The sequence below is a fragment of the Dasypus novemcinctus genome, chromosome 17 (assembly GCF_030445035.2).
Source record: "Dasypus novemcinctus isolate mDasNov1 chromosome 17, mDasNov1.1.hap2, whole genome shotgun sequence".
Taxonomy (NCBI): Eukaryota; Metazoa; Chordata; class Mammalia; order Cingulata; family Dasypodidae; genus Dasypus; species Dasypus novemcinctus.
The window spans coordinates 2,326,369-2,349,492 of record NC_080689.1 but is presented as its reverse complement, the minus strand read 5'-3'; the positions used below and the strand labels follow the sequence as shown (position 1 = coordinate 2,349,492).

Here is a 23,124-nt window from a genome sequence, read left to right as displayed (position 1 = left end):
TTATGGGGCGCACTCCTTGCGCGTGGGGCTCCCCTACACAGGGGACACCCCTGCGTGGCAGGGCACTCCTTGCACACATCAGCACTGCGCATGGGCCAGCTGCACACGGGTCAAGGAGACCTGGGGTTTGAACTGCGGACCGCCCATGTGGTAGACAGATGCCCTATCCACTGGGCCAAGTCCACTTCCCCAAAATTAAGCTTTAAAAGTAATTTAAAGTAATCCAAATATGTGGTATTGGGTCCAATTCAACCCCCTGCCCTCAAGTCCAGGACTGCGCCCCCATTAGCTGCACCAGGAAGATGCATTTTATGGGTAAAAGTTATTTCCATGTAAAGAAAATCCCCATTTCCTTCAACAACTAATATATATGAATTTATTTAAACTCTTTCTGAAGTAATATAAATTTTCAACCTGGACTCTTGGAGAACAAATTCCTTCTGATTATTACTTGATGTTTAATGTAAGATTCCATTTTTTATTTTAAAGGCTCCTCTAAGTTTTTCAAAAAGTGCTTTCCAGCTCTAATATCCAAGAAGTCCTTGCAGACGTCAGGCTCTAGACCCCGCACCATCTCTGCTTCTACCTTGTCACCTGGAGAACCTCACTGTGAAGTGCAGACCCAGGAGCAACTTCTTCCGCTTGATGACTTTACATCTTTCTCAGTTTACGGGCTCACGGGGCTAAAAAGGACCAGCCCGACCACTGCTTTTGACATTCGAGAAAACCATCGGCCACACAGGCTGATGACTGGCCCTTCGCGAACGCTGCGAGGACAGCGGGGGCTGCGCTCGAGGGGCATGCTGAGTCTGTGCTTCTGTGCTCTGCTCCAAACGGACAGCCGTGAGAGCCAGCGGCAGCGTGGGCCTCAAAAGCACAAGGAGCACTTCAATGGGCCCTAACAGAAGAGAAAAGCGAGTGGGTGGGGTGAAGCCAGGGTCTCCTGGGCCCTGAGTCGAGAGGCAGGATGGGGTGGCAAGGAGCACGGTCCATGGGTGCCGCCCGCCTGGGCCAGCAGAGGCACCTGACCGCCGACGCCGGGGGGGAAGGGGAGTGAGTGCCGCCCGCCTCCCCCAGGCAGCAGGGAGCTCGACGGGGGAGAACGAAGACGTGCTGACACAGGTCAGGACAGGGTCCCCGTGTCACCTGAGACCAGGCGCTCTGGGCTCTGTTAGGACAAGGGGCTCTTGACTGGGGTTGGGGCTACTGACGGGGGCGACCACCACACCAGTAGATAGGGAGGGAAAGAAAAAAGTCCTCTACATGGAAACAAACACAAGAAAGACGTGACACAAATGATCAGCTCATTGTTTCAAGCCTGAATAAGTATGTGTAGAGCAGTCAAATGATAAATGATGGCGTAATTTCCATTTGAAAAGAAAAATAACTTTTTAAGCACAGGCCAAAAAAATAAGACTAGGTACACATATCAAAAAAGAACCAACAGGGAAGCAGATGTGGTTCAAGTGATGGAGCTTCCGCCTATCTGATGGGAGGAGCCAGGTTCAGTCCTGGGCCCTCTTGGTGAAAAAGAAGAGAAAGCGTGCCTGGGAGGGGAGCCAGTGCCCACGCGAGTGCCTGCGTGGTGAGCCAGTGCCCGCTTGAGTACCCAGGTGGTGAGCCAGTGCCTGCGCAAGTGAGTCAGGCAGCAAGATGATGATGCATCAAAAGAAAGACAAGGGGAGAGTCAAGGTAAAGTGCAGCAGAGACCAGGAACTGAGGTGGTGCAATTGACAGGGAACCTCTCTCCCCATCAGGGGTCCCCAGGATCGAATCCCGGTGAATCCTGGAGGTCCCCAGGATCAAATCAGAGGTGAATCCTAGAGGAGAGAAAATGAGAAGAGAAGACAACACAGACAGCAAAAACAGCAGGATGGGAGGAGGGGAAGGGGGGAAATAATAAATAAATCTTAAAAAAAAAAAAAGAACCAACAGAAATCTTAGAAATGGAGAATACAGGGGAAAAAGTACCGCTAGAAAACTCTGGTCATGAGAGTGTATATAATTCTTCACCCTCCTGATGAGATCAACTAGAAATTCTAGAAGAATTTAAAAAAAAAACAATCAGTTTTAGATACTGCAGAGGTTAAGGCAATAATGTGCAACTCCAAGGCCTGGGTCTGGGGAGGACGGTGGTCCTGAGCGGAGGCCGGAGAGGTGGTCCCAAGCTGGGGACCGCTTTTCTCCTAGGAGACGTGGACACCCAGGAGGGGCCAAGAAAAGGTCAAGCAGGCCCCCTGGCAGCCATGTGGGGCAGAGGGACAGAGGCTGGAGCCAGTGCTAACTAAGGGGGCAGCTGCTGGCGAAACCCCCGTGCTCTGGGCTGGGGCTTCTGCAGGCCGGACGAGGAAACCTGTGAGCCAGGAGCAGCCAGGCTTACCCCAGACGCTTCAGCTCAGCCTCGACCGCTCGGCCCTTGGAACTGGACTGACACGGGCCGCAGTACCTACAGGTACCAGAAACAGGCAAACTGGGATCCTCTCTGGAGGAAGGTAAGACAACATCAGTATAGGCCTCAAAATTATTTGTCCAAATTCTTGTGCAAATGTAATTTCTGGCATGAAATAAAAAATAATCAGGGGAGTAGATGCAGCTCAAGCGGTTGAGCGCCGCTTCCCACATGGGGCGTCCCGGGTTCCGCTCCTGGTGCCTCCTAAAACACAACAACACACACAAGCAAACACACAGAAAGACCAACTCAGGGAGCCGAGGTGGCTCAGCGGTTGAGCACCAGCTTCCCATATACAGGTTCAATATCCAGCCCCGGTACCTCCAAAAAAAAAAAATCAGGCACACAAGAAGACAAAGACAACATTGCATAAAGTCTAGGAAAAGTAACATTCAATAAAAACAGACCCAAAGAGGCACCCTGTATTGGAGTTATTAGACACCATTTTCAAAGTCTCTGTGCTTCCTATTTGTAAAGAGATAGCGTCAAGACTGAGAATTTCAACAAAGAACTGAAAACCATTTTTAAAAAAGCAAAGTGTTGAACTGAAAAATACAATCAATTTAACAGGAGTGTAAACAAAGCTGAAAGGGAATTAGTGAGCTGAAAAAAGCAGAAAATATCAAAACCAAGTATAGAGAAATAATAGGATAGAAACTACAAATAGAGATCAAGAGAGGATTCTGGTGAGAACATCAGTGCAACTGGAATCTCAGAAAGAAAGAAAAGAGAGAATGGGGCAGAAGCCTAATCTGAAGAGGTTATGGCTAAGAAGCTTTCAAAATTGATGAAAGACATCAAGCCACAGGCTCAAAAAGTCTTACAAACCTCACAAGTATAGATAAAAAAGAAACCTACTTGTAAGCATACAGGCAACTTCTCAACAGAAACGATGGACGCAAACAATGGGATGATATTAAAGTGGTGTATGGGTGGGTTGAAAACCTAAAATTCCATATCCAGCAAAAATGCCCTCAAAAAAGGGAGAAATGACATTTTCAGATGAACAAAAAACAGTGACTTCAGTTCAGATGAAAGAAAGAAAGAAAGGCACTTTTGTCATGCTGGGAGTTAGACACACACCCAGCCCGGGCAAAACCAAGCCCACAGCTGACCCCTCCAAGAGGCCCCTCTCCCGATGTTCCTGGAGTCTCTGAACAGGCGGCCCGGCTGCCACTCACCCCTCCCGCCCTCGCCCGCCACACCCCAGCCATCACCGCGTTTTGCGGGTCTTTACCTGCTAGGCACCTCTCTAACCCTCTCCACCTCCACCTCTCTAAGCAGAGTGCCATTCTCTCTCATCTGCTCGAGGCCCTGCTCCGCGTGCTCGACTCCAGGCGCTCAGCCCTCACACCCACCCCAGGACATGCGCCCCAGCGCCTGGGAAGGGGCAGCAAGGCCGAGGAAGGTGGCCAAGGCCCCCAGCTGGCACACGGGGAGCCACGCTCCTCCTGGGCAGTCTGGCTCCAGCGAAGGCATCTGAGCATATTGTTTTTGTGAGAGATTTTTAATTACAGTTTCAATTTCTTTAAAAGAAATTTTAAAGAAAACTTTCTATTTTTTCTTGTGTCTGTTTCGGTAGATTCAAGGAATTTATCGGTTTCACCTTAGCTGTCTAATTTATCGTCATAAGGTTGTTACATAATATCCCCGTTGTTTCTACAATCAGTGGTGATGGCTCCATTTTCACATCCGATGATGGAATTTGTTTTCTTTCTTACACTATTTTTCAAATTTCTTCATCAATCTTACCAGTTATCTCTCAATTGAATTAATCTTTTCAAAGAACCAACTTTTGCCTTTGTTGATTTTCTTTTGCTCATCTGTTTTCTATTAATTTCTAATCTTATCTTGATTTCCTTCTTTCTACTTTCTTCGGGTTTCTCTTCTTTTTCTCAGCTCTGAATTGGTAGCTTAGATCACTAATTTTAAATCTTTCTTCTTTTCTAATTTATGCAATTAAAACTGTAAATTTCCATCCAAGCAGTGTTTAACCTATATCCCACAAGCAAATCAATTACCGTTTTAAGACTCAGTCAGGCGGCAGACTTGGCCCAGTGGTTAGGGCGTCGTCCGTCTACCACGTGGGAGGTCCGTGGTTTAAACCCCGGGCCTCCTTGACCCATGTGGAGCTGGCCCATGCGCAGTGCTGATGTGTGCAAGGAGGGCCGTGCCATGCAGGGGTGTCCCCATTTAGGGGAGCCCCATGTGCAAGGAGTGCGCCCCATAAGGAGAGCCGCCCAGTGAGAAAGTGCAGCCTGCCCAGGAATGGTGCTACACACATGGAGAGCTGATACAACAAGATGACGCAACAAAAAGAAACACAGATTCCCGTGCCGCTCACAACAATGGAAGCGGACAAAGACGACGATGCAGCAAATAGACACAGAGAACAGACAACCGGGGTGGGAGGGAAGGGGAGAGAAATAAATAAATAAATAAATCTTAAAAATAAAGACTCACTCAAACTCTTTGGTACTGGGTGAGAAACATCCTCTTAGGAACTGGGGAGGGGTGGAGGGGAAAAGGACGTGAGGGGCTTCCCAGGGCACTGCAAGGCCCCATACCTTGACCGGGGTCTTGGCCATGGGTGTGGACAATTTTGAAAAAGGCAGCGCTCTATGTAGAGATGTGGCCATTCGTGAGAAATGCCGTACTCCGCACGCTTGAGCCCTGAAGTGTCCACAACCCCAGGAGATCAGCACCTGCGCCTTTCCACAGGAGAAAGGCCTAAGGCTCGGGAAAGGTCCCTGCCTTCTGGCTTTACCAGCTTGCACACTCAGTGGGGGACAGAAGCCAGGGTCACACCTAGGCCATTAGGGCCAGTGAGGTGTGCACTCCTCCACAAACCACAGAGACAACCAGAGCAGTGGATTCGGAGCGCGGGGCACGACACAATGCCCTTCCATCCTGACGTGAACCCCTGGAGTCCTCGGCAAGCTCACCTTGGTGCCGTCGAAGAGACAGAGGCGCACGTGTCTGCTGAGCACCTGCAGGCTCGCGCCCGGGAGAGGCACCGCTGTGCAGCTCCACAGCGTCAGCACCAGCGACGCTCGGCTGGGTCTTGACCTAATCTGGAAGAAAAGGTATTCATGAATAAGACTTTGTTTTTTCAACGCCTTTTAAAACAAATTCATTTTCCTAAGCATCTTTTATAAATACCTCTTAAGAAAATGTGCAAAGTAAAAAAGAAAAAAGGGGGAATTTATACACAGGAGGAAAGTTTCAAATACAAACTGTGGTCATTTCAGGTAAATTTTTTTACAAAATATTTGTACTTTTTCTTTTCTCCTTTTTTAAAATGTATTTTTAATTTATTTTTAAAAGATACTTAGATTACATAGTATGTTACATAAAAAAATATAAGGGGTTCCCATATGCCCCACTCCCCACACCTCCCACTTCTTCCCACATTAACAACTTCTTTCATTAGTGTGGTACATGCACTGCAACTGATGAGCACATTTGGAGCACTGCCACTAAGCATGGCTTATAGTTTACATTGTAGCTGGTACTCTCTACCACTCAGTTCTGTAGGTTATGGCAGGATATATAATGGCCTGTATCTGTCATTGCAATGTCATTCAGGACAAATCCAAGTCCTGAAAATGCCCCATGTAACACCTCTTTTTCCCTCTCCCTGCCTTCAGCACCTCCAGTGGCCACTGTCTCCACATCAATGACATGATTTCTTGCATTGCTAGAATCACAATAAGTCTATAGTAGAATACCAGTAAGTCCACTCTCATTGGCATTTTATTCCCCAATCCTGAGGATTCTGGGATGGTGATGCCTACTCCCCCTCTAATTGAGAGGGGGCTTTGATCCCACATGGCTGATGGATGGGACTCTCCTGCTTGCAGTTGTAGACTCCCTCAGTTCCTTGGTGTGGTGGTCCAGCCTTATCTTCTTGTTAGTTGCTCTGGGTGAGTCTAATGAACTGGAGAGTAGGAGTTGCAACTCTGCTGAGACTCAGGGCCCAGCTGTCACATGGACGGCCCAGAGACTCAAGTCTCCTGGACATACACCTACCGGCCCCAGCACCAACTACCGGTTCAAACAGAAGGGACAGAAGAGGTGTGTGTAGAGAAGTCACAGCTGAGTCCAACTCTGTCACACCTGGGAGCACAAACTCCAAAGTAGGGCCCCCTGGCAAGGCACCAAACTCCAGAGCCATCTGCCATGACCGTAGGACCTGGGTGTCTCTAGAGCCCTCAGGAGCCCCACTGCCTGGGGTTGTATCTACTTTGGCTGTCTATGAGATCCTGCTGAGTGTTACCTCTCTGACGACCTCCTGACTCACTCTGAAGTCTCTTAGCCATATAAACTCATTTGGCTTTACCTTTTCCCCCTTTCATTCAGGGTCTTTTTCCAGTTGCCTCACCAGCCGGTGCTTGGTAGTAACAGTAAATACCAAAAACTGTGGTGAGAAGAACAGCCGGCGCAGCAGTAAAAAGAACAGCCGGCGCAGAGGTCAAGCGCACGGCCTCTCGGCTGCGCTCCAGCCCGGCTCCCGGGCACTGCCTGCGGGGAAGGGCCTGGGTTGCCCGGGGGGACAGTCATGCCCTCTGTCACGGGGTCCTCCAGCGGGTTCCTCTTCCTTCTGGTTCCAAGCAATAACCCATTTGCTCCTTGGCTGTTCATACGGATGTTTTGGCAGAGAGAAGGTACTCATCACTGGACGTAATCATTCAGATCCAGTTCACAGGTGAATTTCAGATTGTGAATAAATAAACCGGCATTTTAACATTTAAAATTTTTTAAGAATGGCTTCAATTCACTAAACTTTATATTCTGCTTTACGACCACGGGCCTTTTCACTTAAACAACTTATATAATTGTAAAAAATAATACAACATCTAATGGTTTGTCATCATTTCAACTTAAGGAATAAATGCTGATCTCTAGTTTTCTGGGCAGAAATTCAAAAAATTAAATGCCATTTATTCCAGTACAAGCACACCGACCATACCAAACACATCTTTATTGACCTGCAATAAAAGATAATTAATATTGAGAAGGGTCCAGATGATGCTTGAGTTGAGAGAAAAAAAGGGGCATTAAAATTCTCCCCACACAGCCTGAGCACGCTGTCCTCTCATCCCTCCTGGAGGCCCGGGGAGGGATGGAGAACAAAAGGAAGGTAACTGAGACCGGGTAGTAACCGCCGCCGCACAGCTGAAGAGGAGGCAAGGAGAATTAAGTCTACTTCCAATACTGGGATGTCAGGAATCTGCGTTTCCTTTAGCGCTCCCCAAGACAGTGTAATCATAAAGTACTGCCATCTCCCTCATTCCTGCCTAATGAAAATGCTGCCACTTCTACTAATAATCATAAGAATACTGGCTAACATTATTATTTCTCTTTTTACAGATGAAGAAATTGAGGTAAAGAATAAAAAAGATAGAAACCTAGTATTATTTATTTTGTAACAATGGGAGAATAGAAGAGTGGAAAAGAAAAACAGAGGAATAAATCTCAGTTTTGCCTTGTCTAGTAAAGTAACATGAAGTGTTTAGAAATTACAATACAACACAGAAACACGCTTTTTTGTTTTCGGGGCCCTGATCAACTGGCCTACTACTCGTGGAGTCTCGGCAGTCACAGCGCGACAGTGGCCTACTCACAGTGCCTGCCTCGGCATCCCACGCCAGGTCCTGGAAAGCCAGCTGTGAGGCAGTGAGCTCTGGTTGTAAGAAATAACTTGCTCGAAACCGAGTCCCTGAAAAAAAAAAATGCTTCCTTTATTTTCTTACAAAAAAGTAATGAAATTCAACACCTAAATCCATGATGTTATGCTACAAATTTAGGAAATAGTCACTTCCAAAATTGCTAGCCACTTACTAGGCACTCACTTTCCAAGACAGGTCACCAGTACAGACCTGTGCACAAAGACACCAGGAGGAAGTCAAGTCCCAAGCGCGGAGGGACTGATCCTAACCCAGCTCACGAAGGATCCTGAAACCTTCAGGCTAGTAACATGCCTAGACAGACGACCTTTTAAACAGGTTTGTAAAACACAGAAAATTTGTCACCACGTTTGGAGACTTCAGAAGAAACACCCTGTGTTCCCGTCCTTACATGACAGCGTTCTCCCACCGCTCCCATACTGGAGTGGGGAAGAGCCCTTTCTACAAGGTGGGTCACTCGTTCACTCAGGAAGTGACTTCGGAGCCCCGGGCAGGGTCCCCTCGAGTCCCAACTGAGTCAGGACCCAGCCCCTGCCCTTGGCACTCAGAGCCGAGACAGGGAATTACCAGAAAAGCAAAATTAAGAAGAAAATTATAAGCTGACTGAGAGGTGTAAAGGGGGCTCAGGAAGGTGGGCGGGGGAAAGGGAGGTGCCCCGAGAAGGCGGGTGTGCCCTGCGACCTGGAGGCTGGGGAGCGCTGGGGCCCAGCGGTGAGCGGCCTCGAGTGCCGCACCTGCTCCTACCGCACCTGCTCCTACCACCACCTGCTCCTACTACGGGAGGCGCCCGGAGCCTCCCTACAAGGCGCTTACAGACAGGGGTTGCCAAGGGCCAGGAAGGAAACCAGAGAAGGAAGAGGGAAACGGCTTGCCGTGACAGAGAGCGGGAGGCAGCTCTGGCTAGCCTGGAGCAGCACCGAGGCGTGGGCTCTTGCAGGGGGAGTGCTCGGCTGTGGGTCTGCAGATGGGAAGGAGCCCGCAGGAGGACTGGGGGGGGATGACAATCCAGGCAATGCTGACTATTACAGCCAGGTTTCTGACGAAGAGGAGAGGGCCAGGACCCAGAAAGCAGGCAGGCCTCTGGTGGGCCCGGAATCCTTCCCCTGGCACAGGGAGGAGGCAGGGGCTGAGCTCCAGAGACCCAGGCGACCCGGCTCCTCCAGCTCCCTCCGGCCTGTGGCGTGGATGTGGGGAGCCATGGCTCTTTCAGCTCCCTCCAGACTGCTGTGTGGGTATAAAACACAAGTCCAGCTGATCCTCATTATACACAGATTCCACGTTTGTGAATATTCTTACTTGCTGAAACACGGGCAGCATTTTCAAGGTCACTCGTGCAGTGCAGCAACAGATCCGCACTGCCCAATGCACACGTTCCCAGCCGACGTTACCCGAGGTCACGTGCTGCCTTCTTGTCTGACTTACTGTAAGCAAGTGCACTTTGCATAGCATATTTAGTGCTATGTTTTCCCCATTTTTCGGGCTATTCGCTGGTGATTTGATGTGTAAAGTGGCCCCACGGGTAGCGCGGACGTGCTGTCTAGTGTTAATGAGTGCAGGGAGGCTGGGGGGCCTCTTGGAGGAAATCTGCGTGTCAGACAAGCTGTGTTCAGGTGTGAGGTAGATCACAACACTAACGAACCATTTACGTATTAATCATAAGCATATTTATGTATTAAATAGGTGTCTTTAAAAAGAAAGTGGGGGGAAGCAGCTGACGCTCAGTTGAGCTCCTATCATACGAGAGGCCCTGGGTTTGCGTCCCGGGGCCTTTGTGAAGGCAGGCCTGCCTGCACACTGCAGAGAGCCAGCCGGCTCGCAGGCACCATGGAGCACTGCCTGGCCCACGGGTGCTGCAGAGGCCGACTCAGCAAGGTGACGCAACAAAGAAGGGAGGTAAGCAAGAACACAGAAGAGCATGCAGCGAATGGACACAGAGAGCAGACAGCAAGCAAGCACAAGGGGGGAGGGGAAATAAAAAATAAATAAATACAGGCACAGAACAACACACAGCAAATGGAAACAGAGAGCAGACAGCATGCAAAAAAGAGCTGCAAAGGCGGGGGGGGGGGGGGGGGGGGATAAAAAAAAGAAAAGAAAGGGGGAGCAGATGTGGCTCCAGCAACTTGAGCTCCTACAGATCGCGAGGGAGGTGCCCCAGGTTAAGTTCCTGGTGCCTCCTGGAGAAGACGAGCAATACAAAGAGCTGGCACGATGGGCAGGTGTGGAGAGCTGACACAAGATGATGCAACAAGGACACAAAGAGGAAAGACAATGAGAGACACAAAAAGCAGGAAGCTGAGTGGCTCAAGCGACTGAGTGCCTCTTTCCCACACGGGCGGTCCCAGATTTGGTTTCCGGTGCCTCCTAAAGAGAAGATAAGCCAATACAGAGAGCAGACAGTGAATGGACACAGAAAGAAGACAGCGAGTGCAAACAACGAGTGGTGGGGGAGTAAATAAATCTTAAAAAAAAAAAAAAAGGAGGGAGCAGATGTGCTCAAGTGGTTGAACACCTGCTTCCCACATGGGAGGTTCCAGGTTCAAAAAATAGAAAAACAAATAACAAGTAAACAACAAGCAAAACAAATGAAAAAACCCACTCGGGGCTGCAGATGTGGCTCAGCAGCTGAGCGCTGGCTTCCCACATACTAGGCCAGGTTCAATCCCCAGTCCCCGGACCCCAAAAAAAACCCCAACAGGCTCTACACTGGCCAGCTGAGGAACGCTGTGTCCACAGGCTCCTCCCAGAGGCGATCGCTCAGTGTCTGCTACCCCAGGGCTGGCAGTGGCTGCAGGGAACGTCACCACAGAGGATGGCAGGGACCCACCGTCTCTCAAAACCCAGTTTGATTTCAGAAAAGGATCATTGTATCTTTTTGGATTTAATGTCATTTACCTCAAGAAAATTTTAAAGATAGGTGACAATCTGAAAGATGTAAAAAAGAAATGCACAGAATTTATTCCCTGAACTTACTTTTCTCCTTTGAAATTCTAATTTCTTCTTTCAAGGAAAGTGACTAAAATAGGAATTGCCCAATAAATAATAAACCATCATCTTACTTATTTCATCAATTAGCAATTCACTACAGACACCATCTCCAGGATCCCCTTCAGCTCTAAAATTACACAGATATTTTAGTTTTAACTTATAATTCAAAACAATAAGGGTAAGAATATATTCCTTAAGAAGGAGAGGTCTGAAAGACAAAAGAGGATTACCCTACGCTAATATTCATACAAGCTTTTTCTACATTTTCTTTAAAATCAGAGATCCACATTTAAAATGCCAGCCATGGGTCGTGTGCAATTAAGGAATCACAAATAGACTCGTGATCTCCTGAAATACTGTTATAAATGCAAAGCCATTCGGTCATTCAACTACTAAATTCCTCTTTACTAGGGAAGACTGTAACAAAATCGTACTTCTGTGAGGACCGCAGTGACGACCCGTGACCCGGTCATGGCAGCGAGGTCAGACCTAAGCCTCACCTGCCTCACCGAGCTGAGAGGTGTGGCGGGCACGTTACCTTCCTCCAGGAGCTGGGCGAGCGCGGAGGGCCTGAAGCCCGCGGGGATGGCGCCCAGCGCGGCCAGCACGTCCACGGTGCTTGTCTGCTGCAGAGCCAGAAACAGAGCCGGTTTGCAAGTTGTCGATACTGTTCCCTCTCCTCTCTAGTGTTTCTCTTCACCACTCCAACCCGGATGAGGGAAAGGAGAGACTTCAGTGGAAGGCTGGGGCCGCTGAACCCCAGTTCCCAAGAGGGTGCCACTCCGAATCACGGCCTCGCCCCAGGACCTCCCCCGGCAGCGCCCAGCGCGGTGAGCGTGGTGCTCCGGCCCCAGCCCACAGCGGCTGCCGCGTGTAAACCGATTCGCACCCAGCACCAGTGGGTTCTGGGTGTGTGCACACACAGTCCACGTAAGTGACCAGCAGAGCACCAGGCCACGGATGGTGACTGACTACGGGGGCGGACGAGAGGCCGAGAAGGCATAGGGGGTTTGCCTTTTGTCGTGCAATTTCTTTACATGATAGGACTATGGACAAGTTTTCCTTTTTTGAGTTTTTACAGCATTTTTCAAATATTGAAAGAAATTCAGTGTCTTCACCCAAATTATAGAAAATTTAAGGAGAATCAATGAAAGCTATTTCCAAGCCTTTAAATCATAGCATGCATGGGACAATCTCTCTTGTCACACAGAAGACCCAATGGGAACGTAGTTCAGAGCACAGGCTCACTAAACCAGAAATTTGTGTGCCTCATGCTCTGACCATTTCACCCCCCGTATCTTAGGTCAAGTGCTGTCCTCCAACGCCTCCGGCCCTTTTTCGGTCTGAGCTCAGTCAGCTAGCAGGTAGCGGGACGAGACCCCGCTGAGCACGGCGGCAGGACTGACCTCCGAGATGGCTTTCTGCACAGCCCTCCAGTGAGAACCGGCCCTGGGGGGACAGAACAGCATGAGGGGTGCCCAGGGACAAGGTACTTACCATCCCTAAGTTCTGAAAACCTGACAGTCTCTAGGGGAAACCGAGGCAGAATAACATCATGCACTAAAAACAATCACAAAATTAAAACAGCAATGATCTTACAGCAAAACAAGTCATGAAAAGCACTGTGCTCAAGGCACAAGCCACCTGCATTTCAGGGCATTCTTCATTTATAATGGTAAAAATTCAGTGATGAGAAGCTGCCTAGAGCTGCTCTGAGAGCCCCCATGCTCTCCCACCTGTGCGTCACGCCTGCTCCCTCTGCTGGCTCATCGTCCACCTCTCCACCTTCTCCGCTGCCTTCTTCACTTGACTCTTGGTCTTCTTTATTACAGGGCTAGAGACACCAATGAGATGTAAAACGCCTTTTACCTGACGCAAAAGCTAGCCAACAAAATACCAGTATTTTCAGATACACATCCAAGTGGAGATGGAAATACAGTAGATTGAAAATCTCACTATTTGGAAGAATTACAAGGGACTGTTTCAGAGATCAAGTTTAATCAAAATAAATTCCAGATGGAGTTTAGAATTTACTCAAATGCAAAAACAAAGAAAGAAAGGAAGAAAGGAAGGGAGGGAGGAGGGAAGGAATAAAGAAAAGAAAGCTATATAAAATAATCTTCAGCTAGGGAATCCCTATCTGGTTATTTGGGTTTTTTATTTTTTAACTTATAATTTTTAAAATATTTTAAAAATGTTTTAGCTGATTTCTTTTTAAATTTCTTCTTTATTTTTTACTTTTTAAAAATATCTTTATCCCTTTCTAATTATGATGCCAAAGTCAAAGAGCAAAAACAGGACAATGTCAGATTTAGAAATAAACACAGCTGAAAGACAAAAAAATATCTGCCATAAATTTCCAAGGTTAATATCTTTATTATTCATATACTACAAAAGCTCTTATAAATCAATAAGAAAAAGATTTTTAGAAATCCTTTAGGAAAAAGGCAATTCACAAATGAAAAAATACAAATGGTCATAGAGGATATGATATGATACCCAACCTCATTAGCATCATAAGTGCAAATTAAAACAACACATGGGCAAAGACTGATGCCAGCCCCCATGGCAAACACTCTCAGTTCTTGTGGGTAGGAGCATAAACTGGCATAAATTTTCTAAAAGGTAAATTGGCAAAATACACCAAATCGTGAAGGTGTAACCCAGCATCCCCTGGGACATGCAGGAGTTTAGCCGCAAGGGCACGAGAGAGACAAGCTCCGGGGATGCAGGTGCCCCGGTCACAGCGAGGGGCCGGCTGAGGCCCCCTGGCCCTCGCCTTCTTCCTAAGAGAACCCGATTCTGACAATGGATCAGCGGAAAGACTACCATTCCCCAAGCCGTCCTTGCAGCTAGATGTTGCCCCGGAACTAAACGCTGGTGAATCACATGTAGCTCCACGTCTTCTGTGTGACTTCTAGGGAACCCGACGTAGCAGGTTGATATTGTTTATGAATTCCAAAAATAGATATTGGATTATGTTTGTAAGCTTGTCTGAGGGGTCGCTTTTTACTTGACTAAGTTATGATTAAGGCTTTGATTGGGCCACGTCAGTAGGGCACTGGGTTCCTGCCTCTTGGTGGGTGGGAACTCACAGAGAAAAGACATGACAAAGGACAGAGTTAGAATTTTGAGCAGGAGCCTGGGGAGTAAACACATGGGAGAGAGCAGAGCAGCTAAGCCCAGGGAAAAAAGAGCCCCGGGAGAGAGACAAGACTTATCCCAGCCTACAGCTGATATTGGAAGAAGCTGGCACCACGGAGCTGTGAGAGGAAGAGGAAGGCTGGACCCTGGCAGAAGTCGGCGGCCATCTTGCTCCAACACGTGGCAGCAGACTTTGGTGAGGAAAGTAGCTTATTATGCTTTATGGCCTGGTAACTGTCAGCTTCTACCCCAAATAAAGACCCTTTAAAAAGGCCCACACATTTCTGGTCCTGTGCATCAGCGCCCCTTTGGCTGACTAACACACCTTAAGAATGTGGCAGCGCCCGCCTTCTTGACTCCTTCTTCCCTTTACCCTCAGCTGTTTGGGCCACTGGAGACCCGGCAGTCAACGCAAACTAAAGAGGTCACCTTGGGAGGGCGGCCTCACCTCTGAGGACGGCGTCCAGTATTAAGTGAGGCCTGAAGCCACCACACCAACCGCCCTCGCCGACCTCCACACTTCTTCCACGCAGAAGAGGAAAACGCTTCTACCGCAAGGAAGCCCATTTGGGGGCATCTTTTGTAACTCAGAGTGGACGCTGACCTGAACTTCTTTGCAGCACAATTTATAGTGATGATCGGTTACAAACACTCTAAATGTCCACCCTGAGCTGACCAGTACACATGGCCACTGAGCACCTCAAATGTGGCTAGTCCACGTTGCAATGCTCTGCAAGTGTAAAATACACACTGGATTTTGAAGACTTAGTATGAAAAAATAATGTAGAATATCTCAACAATTTTTTAATATTGATTAGATGTTGAAATGATAAAATTTTAGATACACTGGATACAATAAAATACATAATTAAAAATACTTTCACCTGTTCCCTTTTACTTTCTTTAGCACTGTTCCTGGGAAGTTGTAAATCATGTGTGCGGCTTGCATTGTATTTCTATTGGGCAGCACTGATCAAAGAGATAGCTAGATTTCTTGTCACAGAAAATGACCATGCTATAATATAAAATAAGAAAAAACAGGCTACAAAAACACTTACTCAGGTATATGTTCTCATTTCAGTAAGGGAACCTGTATTTGTGGAAACTACCGCGAAGGTACCGTGGGCACGTTTTACAATGAACAAACACCCTCGCGTTTTCGCGGTCCCGCTAAGCCGCAGGGCCGTCGCTGCGAGGCGTCGGGCCCGGGCCCCTCCGCGGGCCGCCAAGGGCACTTACGAGGTTCCAGAACCATTCACACAGGAGCTTTGCCCACACCTGTCCCCTAAAAGGAAAGCAAATTCTATATTTCAAGTCATTCACTAGTCAACTGATCCAAGAATACAGCCTAATGTTTTGATAAAAATGAAAAGTTTTGAAGGAGAAAAAGAAAGAGCAAACAAAAAGTACTAACCTCCAGGTAGGTTCTGGGAATGAGCCCTTCCTCTCCTTTGGCGTTCTTAGCTATCCACCAACCATCAGGTTTCTTTTCAACTACAAGGAGAACTTCCCCTTTCTAAAGCAAAACAAAGTAAACATTAAAAAAAAAAAAAACAACTCAATAACCACAAGCTTATTTCATTACTAATGCTTAACACTGATAAAAAAGTTAAGGCCTTTACTTTATCCATTCTTTATTCTAATTAATCAAAAACTTCCCTCCCTTGCTACCCCTAAACCAGATGTGACTAGAAATGAATGCTTCTTTCTGTTTATTTGGCTGTTTTAACACCCATTTGAAACATATGTTCAAATGGGAACCACCTTCCACAGGCATTTTCAGGTAGCCCACACTTATTCCAACAATTCTATCATTGTGCAAAATATTTTTTAATCACTCTTAGGAAAAATGTCTTTCAGAAGCAATATATAATCTCTAAAGAAAATCAATTCTATTAAAGTTAAGCCCTATTTTGAAACAAAAATTGTATTTTCCTGGCAAAGTCACCCTCCTAATTCCCAAGATATGTTTTGAATAACACTCGTTTATTTAGGAAAATAGAATCCATCTTTTTTTTTTTTTATTGACTTTGTAATAATATTACATTAAAAATATATATATATGTGAGGTCCCATTCAACCCCACCCCCCCACCCCCCCTCTCCCCCCCAGCAACACTCGTTCCCATCATCATGACACATCCATTGGATTTGGTAAGTACATCTTTGGGCACCTCTGCACCTCATAGACAATGGTCCACATCATGGCCCATACTCTCCTCCATTCCATCCAGTGGGCCCTGTGAGGATTTACAATGTCCGGTGATTACCTCTGAAGCACCATCCAGGGCAGCTCCATGTCCCAAAGACGCCTCCATCTCTCATCTCCTCCTGCCCTTCCCCATACCCATCGTCCACCATGTCCACTTTTCCCAATTCCATGCCACCTCTTCTATGTGGACATTGGATTGGTTGTGTCCATTGCACCTCTATGTCAAGAGGAGGCTCAGATTCCACCTGGATGCTGGATGCAATCCTCCCATTTTCAGTTGTAATCACTCTAGGCTCAATGGTGTGGTGATTGTCCTTCTTCAACTCCATCTTAGCTGAGTGTGGTAAGTCCAATAAATCAGATTGTAGGTGCTGGAGTCTGTTGAGGCTCAGGACCTGGCTATCACATTGTCAGTCCAGAGATTCAAATCCCCTAAATATATCTTAAACCCCAACATTAACTGCACCTCCAGCACATTAGCATGAAAGTCTTATGAAGGGAGATCCCATCTGAGTCCAGATTCATCACACATAAACACCATTTCCAAAGAGGGGCCATCTGCCCTGGTAGTTAACCCCATCGGCCATGACCATAACTCTCATGGGTCTCTTTAGCCTTCAAAGGAACCAATATCTGGGGGTTGTATCTGCTTTATCTGTCTCTCTGACTCTGCTCAGTTGTGCATGAGGGCAATCCTTCTGCCAGCCTCCAGACTCTTTTTTAGAAACTCGTAGCCATATAAACTCATTTCTCCTTTCCATTTCCCCCTTACTTTAGGTCAAACAGCATTTTAAAGTCATGTTATTTTATGTAGACATGGATATTCTGCTGATCCGCATTGAACCTTCCGTATAAGGTCCTTTTCCAGTTGCATCATCAGTTGGTAGTTGATAGTGGTCCCTCGTTGCCAGGGAGGCTCATCCCCGGGTGTCATGTCCCACGCTGGAGGGAAGGCATTGCATTTACATGCTGAGTTTGGCTTCGAGACTGGCCACATTTGAGTAACATGAAGGCTGACAGGAGGAAATTCCCAGGCACAATGTTGCTCTAGGCCTTGTTCTTATTTTAGGTTTATCAGCTCACAAGCATAGTCATTAGCATCAGGGGCTCACTGTTGAACCCTCACTCCCTCCCGGTCCCCGCCGCTGTACCTGGGAGACTGTCGCTGCTCCCCTAGGGACCACAACAGAGCACCACTGGCCAGGAACCCAGTACCCCCCCTGCTGTGGTTTTTAATTGTTGCCACTATGAGTATATCCAATCATTACCATGCACCCTGGACATATGTTCTGTACAGCTCCCTGTCAGCCATATATCACCTGTCATTGGTATCCCATACCAGTATCCCTCCATTGCCATTGTTGAAACACTCTGTGATCCAGAACTCCCCATAATTTGAAGCCCAATATAATGTCATGGTCCCTTACTAGGGAATGGCATATAGCGATGGGTTTAAAGGATAGATAAAGAACTTGGATAAAGTTAGATAAAGAACTTAGATAAAGAATGTTGATTTGAAAAAATTCCACATCCTATCCTTTTTTTTTTTTTTTCCCCCCTAATTATTCAGCATTTCTTCACAGGAGTCCTAGACCACAGCAATGCATATATATAATATACAGCACTCCCACACATCCACCAGAAAACCTTTTCCCTTCCACAGTGATACTCTTACTCCCTATTCATATCATATTTACTTAAGGTGATGTACAGAGTCTGAGATATTAGCTTTCTAACAAGGTAACATCTGTGCTTACATTATGGTGCGTACTTTAGGATACACAGTTCTTTACATTTTTAGTTATCCTATGTTTTACATTATGATTTACATTATCAGTCTGTCATCTCCTATATGTTATGGTGTAATATTACATGTTTTATATCCATCCTTGTGTACTCTCAAGAAACTCCTCTCTTGCCCCCCATTTACTTTGGTTCCACACATTTAACGTCCATTTTCCCTTCCACCTTGGTGCCCACAGTGACAGCCAACCTCCGTTTCCTGAGGAGCCACTTCCAGAGATAGATGGAATAGTGTTCAGGGCCTAACTTGCTCAACTGCCCCAATGCCCTGGGAGCCACCCTTTCTCTCGAGGGATACAGTTCCCTCTATTTGATGGCATTAGTCCTCCCCAGGATGTGGGTCCACCCCCACTCTCACTACTTGGGATTCCACCCCATGGTGTCACCCACTCTGGCAGAATGAGCATTTAGACATTCCCCAGGAGCCCGTCCTGCATCAGACCCTCCCCTCCGAGCATTCTAAACAGGTAACCCTCTTTATTATATTTTGATATGATTTTCTCGGCATTTTACTCTCCACCACCTCCTGACCCTCTCCTGTGTTCGTATGCTACCCCTCCCTCCCCCCACTTTTGGGCAACGTTACCCATCCGTCCCTCCCCAGCCACCCTCAAACCCGTAAAGCCCCAACCAAAGGCAACCCCTTGCCCCCCTTTTATCTCTTCTTTGTGTTCATACTTACCACCATCTCATCTTAAATTCCACTCCTGCAGACATCGGCTCATATCCTTCCTCCACCCTCCGATTTCCTGTAAGCCTATCGTTCAGTCTCTTGCTATCTAGGGCAGCTTGTTTATTTCATATCACTGAGGTCATGTAGTATTTGTCCTTCAATGTCTGGGTTGCTTCACTCAACATAAGGTTCTCAAGATTCATCCATGTTATCACATGTGTTTGTAGTGTGTTTGTTCTTACAGCCGAGTAGTATTCCATTGTGTGTATATACCACATTTTATTGATCCACTCATCTGTTGATGGGCATTTGGGTTGATTCCAACTTTTGGCAATAGTGAACAATGCTGCTATGAACATTGGTGTACATATATCAGTTTGTGTCCTTGTTTTCAGTTCTGCTGGGTATATACCCAGCAGTGGTATTGCTGGGTCATATGGCAAATCTATGGCTAGTTTTTTGAGAAACCGCCATACTGTCCTCCAGAATGGTTGGATCCTTCTGCATTCCCACCAGCAGTGGATGAGTGTTCCCCTTCCTTCACATCCTCTCCAGCACTTGTATTCTTCTGTTTTTTTCATAGCTGCCAATCTTATGGGTGTAAGATGGTATCTCATTGTAGTTTTGATTTGCATTTCCCTGATAGCTAGAGATTTGGAACATTTTTTCATGTGCTTTCTTGCCATTTGTATTTCTTCTTCGGAGAAGTGTCTGTTTAAGTCTTTTTCCCATTTTTTAAATGGGTTGTTTATCTTTTTATTTTCAAGATATAGGAGTTCTTTATATATGCAAGTTATAAGTTTCTTATCAGATATATGATTGCCAAATATTTTCTCCCACTGTGTGGGCTCCCTTTTTACTTTATTGACAAACTCCTTTGAGGTGCAGAAGGCTTTAATTTTGAGGAAGTCCCATTTATCTATTAGTTCTTTTGCTGCTCGTGCTTTTGGTGAGATATTCATAAATCCATTTCCTATTACAAGGTCCTGTAGATGTTTCCCTACACTGCTTTCTAAGGTTTTTATGGTCTTGGCTCTTATATTTAGGTCTTTGATCCATCTTGAGTTGATCTTTGTATAAGGTGTGAGATGGTAATCCTCTTTCATTCTTCTACATATGGCTATCCAGTTCTCCAGACACCATTTGTTGAATAGGCCACTCTCTCCCAATTGAGAGGGTTTGGTGGCTTTATCGAATATTATGTGGCTGTATATGTGAGGTTCTATATCAGAGCTTTCAATTCGATTCCATTGGTCTATGTGTCTCTCCTTATGCCAATACCATGCTGTTTTCACCACCGTAGCTTTATAGTATGTTTTGAAGTCAGGTAGTGTGATTCCTCCAATTTCGTTTTTCTTTTTCAGTATGTCTTTGGCTATTCGGGGTCTCTTTCCTTTCCAAATAAATTTCATAGTTAGTTTTTCTAGTTCCTTAAAGAAGGCTGCGTTGATTTTTATTGGGATTGCATTGAATGTGTATATCAGTTTTGGTAGGATAGACATCTTAATAATGTTCAGTCTTCCTATCCATGAACAAGGAATAGTCTTCCATTTATTTAGGTCTTCTTTGATTTCCTTGAACAATCTTGTATAGTTCTCGTTGTATAAGTTCTTTACCTCTTTAGTTAAATTTATTCCTAAGTATTTGATTTTTTTATTTACTATTGTGAATGGTATTTGTTTCTTGATTTCCTCCTGATCTTGCTCATTATTGGTGTACAGAAAGGCTACTGATTTTTGCGCATTGATCTTATACCCTGCGACTTTACTAAACTCATTTATGAGTTCTAGAATCTTCGTTGTAGATCTCTCAGGGTTTTCTATGTATAGGATCATGTCATCTGCAAATAATGAAATTTTGACTTCTTCCTTTCCAATTTGAATGCCTTTTATTTCTGGTTCTTGCCTCAGTGCTCGTGCAAGTACTTCTAATACAATGTTAAATAGGAGCGGAGACAGTGGGCATCCTTGTCTTGTTCCTGAGTTTAGAGGGAAGGAGTCTAGGATTTCTCCATTGTAAACAATATTGGCTTTAGGTTTTTCATATATACTCTTTATCGTGTTCAAAAAATTCCCTTGTATTCCAATCTTTTGGAGTGTTTTTATCAAGAAAGGGTGCTGTATTTTGTCAAATGCTTTTTCTGCATCAGTAGATATAATCATGTGATTTTTTTCCTTCAATCTGTTTATATGGTGTATTACGTTGATTGATTTTCTTATGTTGAACCATCCTTGCATACCTGGGATGAATCCCACTTGGTCGTGGTGTATAATTCGTTTAATGTGTTGTTGAATACGATTGAATCCATCTTTGAAGAAGAAAAAATGTCCACCACTGAGGACATTCAAAAGAAAAACATTTAAAAAACAGACTGTTAGGGAAGCAAATTTGGTTCAACTGATAGAGCGTCCACCTACCACACAGGAGATCAGGGTTCAAACCCCAGGCCTCCTGACCCACGTGGTGAGCTGGCCCTCGCGCAGTGCTGATGTGCGCAAGGAGTGCCCTGCCACGCAGGGTGTCCCCCATGTAGGGGAGCCCCACATGCAAGGAGTGCACCCCTCAAGGAGAGCCGCCCTACGTGAAAAAAAGCGCACCCCGCCCAGGAGTGGCACCACACACACAGAGAGCTGATGCAGCAAGATGACGCAACAAAGAGAGACACAGATTCCTGGTGCTGCTGACAAGAATGCAAGCAGACACAGAAGAATGCACAGCAAATGGACACACGAAGCAGACAAAGGGGGGGAAGGGGAGAGAATAAAAATAAATCTTTAAAAAAAACCAAAACAGACTATTATTATAGATACATCAAATCTAATATTGATGACATTGTCAAGAATAATTTGTAAAAAAAAAAAACCTATGAACAACATAACTAATTGTACAATATTCTAGCATATTTTATCAATAGTTATTAAACTGTAATGTTTTATATATATAAGGACCAAGATTCATATATTCATGAAAATTTCTCTGACTCATTTCTTTTGCAAAAACCACAGCTCCACATCCTTTAAAAACCATGGCTTTATTCTTCGGTCCACTTGCCACCAGCCGCCGGCCAGGTGAGCCCAGATGCTCGGGAGTGCAGAGCTCGGCTCCTCCCACGCCCGGCTCCCTGAGCCCTGGTGGGAGAGGAGCAAGGACTGCGCAACCGCGCGGAGGGCTTCGGCCCTCCTGCCCGTCAGCTCCGCGGCCCTCACCTCGCTCACACACTGCCAGTCAGGAGCCAACTGCAAAGGAGGAGCCATCCCCGTTAAAGCTGTTTCCAAAACTAGAAGAGCATGTGCTCTTTTACCATTTAAGACCAGGTAATTTTAAGAAAAGAATCTCATATTACTACTCCCTGAAAATCCCAATTATTGCTTATTTCATTTCAGCATTTGAATCTTAATAAAATTGATGCCAGGAGCATGTCTTCTAGGCACAGGTGGCGTCTGCCATTCTTCGGGCTCCAGTCTCGCCTCCACCTACCTTGAACGTGAGATCCCCAACTTGCTGAGCAGTAAAGTCTCCAACGGCAAGATAGTCTTGGCTTGTTGCCTGCTTGGGAGACTTATTTTCCTGTTTCTCTTCTTCTTCTTCTGTTTCTTCTTCCTCCCCATCACTTTCCTCACTTTCTTCATCTTCTTCTTCCTCAGCAGAATCGTCATCTTCCTCTCTTTCAGGAAGTGCCCCAGTTCTACACAAAATAATCCCATGACTAGAATCATTTGAAATAACACACAGGAACAGACAAAGTATGGGGAGAACATCTACCAGGAGACCTGTCCCAAATTTGGGGCTGGTCGATAAAAGAAATTAGGGGGAAATAAAACGCAGGGTCGACCCTCTGGCTGACAACACGCGGCTCGAGGGGCTGAGGGTGGGGAAGGGAACGGTGAGGCACGGGGGAGCGTGCGTGGCACGTGAGGCCAGGACACTTGTACCCAACAGCTAAGCCTGGGAAGGGCGAGCTTATCTTTGAGGCAGTCCCTAGAAATGAAGTAAGGGAATGACCAGACTTGCACTTTAGAAGACGCCCAGGCCACGTGCTGGAGGACTGGCTGGAGGAAGCACGTCTGGAGGCAAGGATGGCATGAAAAGTGAGAAATGGCAATGGCAGGGACCAAGAAGATGGCACCAGGGATGGAGCACAAGGCGTTCTGCAAAGATACTGAGGT

At 46.3% G+C, this 23,124-nt stretch overlaps 1 protein-coding gene across 1 annotated transcript in view; it reads right to left on the bottom strand.

The window, feature by feature from the left end:
• The window catches only part of NPHP1 (nephrocystin 1), a 77,034-nt gene that overhangs the window by 30,579 nt on the left and 23,331 nt on the right, over nt 1-23,124 (bottom strand). Inside the window, exons 5-11 of the mRNA XM_058278083.2 lie at nt 22,436-22,643; nt 15,686-15,787; nt 12,864-12,961; nt 12,534-12,576; nt 11,666-11,753; nt 8,077-8,171; nt 5,395-5,523 (exon numbers count right to left, since the gene is read on the bottom strand). Of these exons, the coding sequence (XP_058134066.1) occupies nt 5,395-5,523; nt 8,077-8,171; nt 11,666-11,753; nt 12,534-12,576; nt 12,864-12,961; nt 15,686-15,787; nt 22,436-22,643 (763 nt within the window). The remainder of the gene's footprint in view (nt 1-5,394; nt 5,524-8,076; nt 8,172-11,665; nt 11,754-12,533; nt 12,577-12,863; nt 12,962-15,685; nt 15,788-22,435; nt 22,644-23,124) is intronic.